This window comes from Nicotiana tabacum, chromosome 11 (assembly GCF_000715075.1).
Source record: "Nicotiana tabacum cultivar K326 chromosome 11, ASM71507v2, whole genome shotgun sequence".
In the NCBI taxonomy this organism is placed as follows: domain Eukaryota; kingdom Viridiplantae; phylum Streptophyta; class Magnoliopsida; order Solanales; family Solanaceae; genus Nicotiana; species Nicotiana tabacum.
This window is the reverse complement of record NC_134090.1, coordinates 125,297,205-125,301,139: the sequence shown is the minus strand read 5'-3', so window position 1 is coordinate 125,301,139 and position 3,935 is coordinate 125,297,205. Positions and strand designations below refer to the sequence as shown.

General features: G+C 37.3%; 1 protein-coding gene across 1 annotated transcript; it reads right to left on the bottom strand.

Annotated features, from left to right (window-relative positions):
- Window positions 1-1,123: 1,123 nt before the first annotated feature.
- LOC142165998 (uncharacterized) lies at window positions 1,124-1,474 on the bottom strand. Its single transcript, XM_075224397.1, has one exon. The coding sequence runs from the start codon at window positions 1,472-1,474 to the stop codon at window positions 1,124-1,126; it is 351 nt and encodes a 116-aa protein (XP_075080498.1).
- Window positions 1,475-3,935: the final 2,461 nt, after the last annotated feature.

The window sequence follows — 3,935 nt, the reverse complement described above, 5'->3', positions numbered from 1 at the left end:
TCAATTGTCGGTGTCTCATTTGCGACCTGGTGTTCGCAAATGCGAACCCCGCAAATGCGAAGCTCTCCCATTTCCTGCTTGCATCGCAAATGTGAGCGTGACCCTTTCCGCAAATGCGATCACTGCCTTCCCCCGTCCCAGTTCGCAAATGCGAAGTATTATTCGCAAATGCGAATGCTGGCCTTCCCAGCCACTCTTTGAAAATGCAATGAGTGGATCGCAAATATGAACCCAACAGTGGTCTTAAATGTGATGCTTGACCTCACATTTTCGAGCTTTGAGGCCTACAACAAAATCTGATGCACCAGCAGTGTTCTAAGTCCTATTTTTACTCTGTAACCTATGCGAAACTCACCTGAGCCCTCGAGGCTCCAAACCAAACATACACACATATCATAAAATATTATACGAACTTGCTCGTGCGATCAAATCGCCAAAATAATACCTAGAACTACGAATTTAGCACCAAATCGAATGAAATTTTCAAGAAAACTTTGAAATTTCTAATTTCTCAACCGGACGTCCGAATCATGTCAAACCAACTCCGTTTCTCACCAAATTTCACAGACAAGTCATAAATATTATATTTGACCTGTACCGGGCAACCAAAATAAGAACCCGGTATCAACAAGGCCAAACATCAATCAATTCTTTAAAACCATTAGATTTTCAGAATTTTAATTTTCAATAAAAATTCATAGTTCAAGGTAGGGACCTCGAAATTCGATTATGGGCATACACCCAGGTCCCATATTTCAATACGGACCTACTAGGACCGTCAAACTACAAGTCTGGATCCATTTACTCAATACCGTTGACCGAAGTCAACTAAAATTAACTTTTAAGGCCAAAATTCTTATTTTTATCAACTTTCAACATAAAAGCTTTTCGGAAACACGCTCGGACTGCGCACGCAAATTGAGAAGGGATAAAATGAGGTGTTTAAAGCCTCGAAATACTGAATTTGATTTTAAATCATAAGATGACCTATCGGGTCATCACATTTGATTCCCAAGAAGATGGGAGAATCCTTAGAATCTTGCTAACTAATTCTTCGAAAGTAAATACTTTTCCCAGTGACTTCAGTTAATTTTTTTATTATAGTGAACCTAGTGATTATTTCCTAAACAGATTTAGACTCATTCATAGAGAAGAGCTCATAGTTCTTCATGAGCAGCTCAATCCTTGATCTCTTCACTTGATTTATTCCTTTATGAGCATTTTGAAGTGCATACCATATCTCCTTTGCATTGGAGCATGTAGATATCTTGTTGTACTCATCATGCCCAAGTCCACAGATGAGGATCTCCTTGGCCTTTGCATTTTTTTCCATCATCCTAAAATCTGCAGCAACAAATTTAGAGGGCTCTTTAGGAACAGTTTCATTTTGCCCATTTTGTTTTATGGGAGTCTGTGGTTCACAATTCACTATTGTCAATAGTTCATAGTCATCTGCCATTAGAAAATCTTCCATTCTTGCCTTCCACCAACTTTAGTATTTTTCGTTGGACAGAGGTGGTCTATTAATTGACTGCCCTTCGTTAATTCTAGGTGGAGCACTCATTTTGCTTCCAAGATCTCTCTAGGTGTTAACCACGTTTGAGAGAACCTGCTCTGATACTGAATATTAATTTAAGTGCCTTTCTAATTTTTTAAAGAACGTGGTTCTTTGCCGTAATCCTTACGCATAAATGAAATAAAGTAAAAACAAGAATATCAATTTTTACGTGAAAAATCACCCGGCTCAAAGGTGCAAAAACTACGACCTACCACGTAGAATTTTTACTTCAACCTCACTAGAACAAATGAACCAAATGTACTGATTACAAGACCTATAAACCAATACCCACACACTTCTCCTACTTTAACTATTTGAATGAACTACAAGTTAATCTAACTTGTACACTCAAAAAATTACCCCAACTAACAGGTTATGAATGACATCTTGATTACAACTCGATTTTTAATACACATGAACTAACAGACACAAGAAGAACACTGTCATTGATGATCGACATGAATGTTGAACTCGAGATACAATATGTTGTTCCTCGGTTGATGTGCAAGAGGATGATCTTCTCAGCCCACACGGAAAATATTTAACATCCCAGTACTCCGAGATTTTTGGAGTCGTACATACAGTCAACTTCTTGTTTGATAGCAATCCTAAAGCTCCAAGGACTCCACAAATCTTGTGACTCTTGTCTATCACTTTTGCGAGCAGTTATTCTTGGACAACAGCACTTATCGCATCAAAATCCCTTTCCAGCAATCTCGGACTATAATAACTTTGTGTAAAAGTTATTAGCTTGTAAGAACCTAGAGCTACCTTGTGGACCTGATTCTTAACACACTTCAGCAGCCACCTTGAGGACCTGGTTTTTAGCATACTTTCACTAGACACGCTTTGTTAATTATCAAAAATCCCAATTCTCAACACATCCTACAAACTTGCTTCCTACCTCAAATCATCAAAATAACTTCAAATAACAAGAATCGGTGATTAAAACTCAAGAATTTGAACTTAAATTCAATTTCACAATCTTTCACATAATGTGCCGAAATATGCTCGGGTCACCCCGAACCCCAAGCAAACAAGCGTACAAGTACAAAAATATTATGCGAACCTACCGGAACTATCAAAATAACGATCCGAGGTCATTTACAAAAAATATTAACTGTGGTCCACTCAAGCATCATTTTAAGAAAAAAATCATATTTTCTTCAAAATTTTATGTAAAAACTTTCCAAAAAACGACACGGACCATGCATGCAAATCAATAAACATCAAATGAAGCTACGTGATCTGTCCTCATGGTACTTTCGAAACATGGAAACGTAAAATACCGGATGTACCCCTGCTAAATTAGGAGGCAATGTAAGCCTATAAAACCTCCCCAACTCTCTCCAAGATCTCGAACGGGCCAATAAACATCGAGCTTAACTTTCCTTTCTTTCCAAACTGCATGCCCCTCTCCAATTATGCCAACAAGTCCGAAATTACCCCGAAATAGACCCGAGCCCCTCGATACCCCTCTCCAATCATGCCAACAAGTCCAAATACGATATCCAAGTTTATCCAAAGGCTCGAAACACCGCAAATATAATCAAAACTGCGAATCAAAGATTAAATTGTTCCTTTAATTTTCAAACCTTCAAACTTTGCTGAATGCGTCCGAATCACAGTTAAACATTCGTGATCAAAATCAAATTTTGCACACAAGTTCCAATCAACAAAATAAACTTATTCAAGGCCTCAAAACTACAATAGTAGTCTAATAATATCAAAATCAACTTTCGGTCAAACCTTTAAACTCTCCAATTCTTCAAATTGCCAACTTTCGATAAATAGAGCCAAAAACTTCTAGAAACATCCAAGTCAAAATTCGGACATATGACTAAATGCAAAATCACCATATGAACCTATTAGCAATATCAAATTACCAATCCGAAATCATTTACTCAAATGTCAAACATTGGTCAACTCTTCCAACTTAAAGATTCCAAATTGAGAGTTGCTCTATCAAATCCATCCTGAACCACTCGAAAATCAAAATTACTCATGCACGCAAGTCATAATTGATTTCTTATACTTCAATACCACACAAGAGGGGGGTGATTTGTGTGGTACCCAATTTTCGTTTAACTTGATTATAGAAGGATCTGGTTCTTCTATGTGTTCCAACTATAACTGTTGCGGAATAAATAAATACAGAAAATAAAGAACACAGAGATTTTACGTGGAAAACACCTGACTCAAAAAATAAAAAAAAACCACGACCTACCTTCCAGTAGGATTTTCCCAAACTCTCCACTAAAATCACTGAGCCAAAAACTACATTTACAAAAACTCTTTTGTAAACCTAGGATTAACTCTAATCCCGTTGTGGCACACAACCTCAACTATTACGACAACTTCAAGTTAACTCTAACTT

Excerpts from the sequence above, each read along its gene's own strand:
- LOC142165998 (XM_075224397.1), bottom strand. The coding sequence starts at position 1,474 with ATGGAAGATTTTCTAATGGCAGATGACTATGAACTATTGACAATAGTG.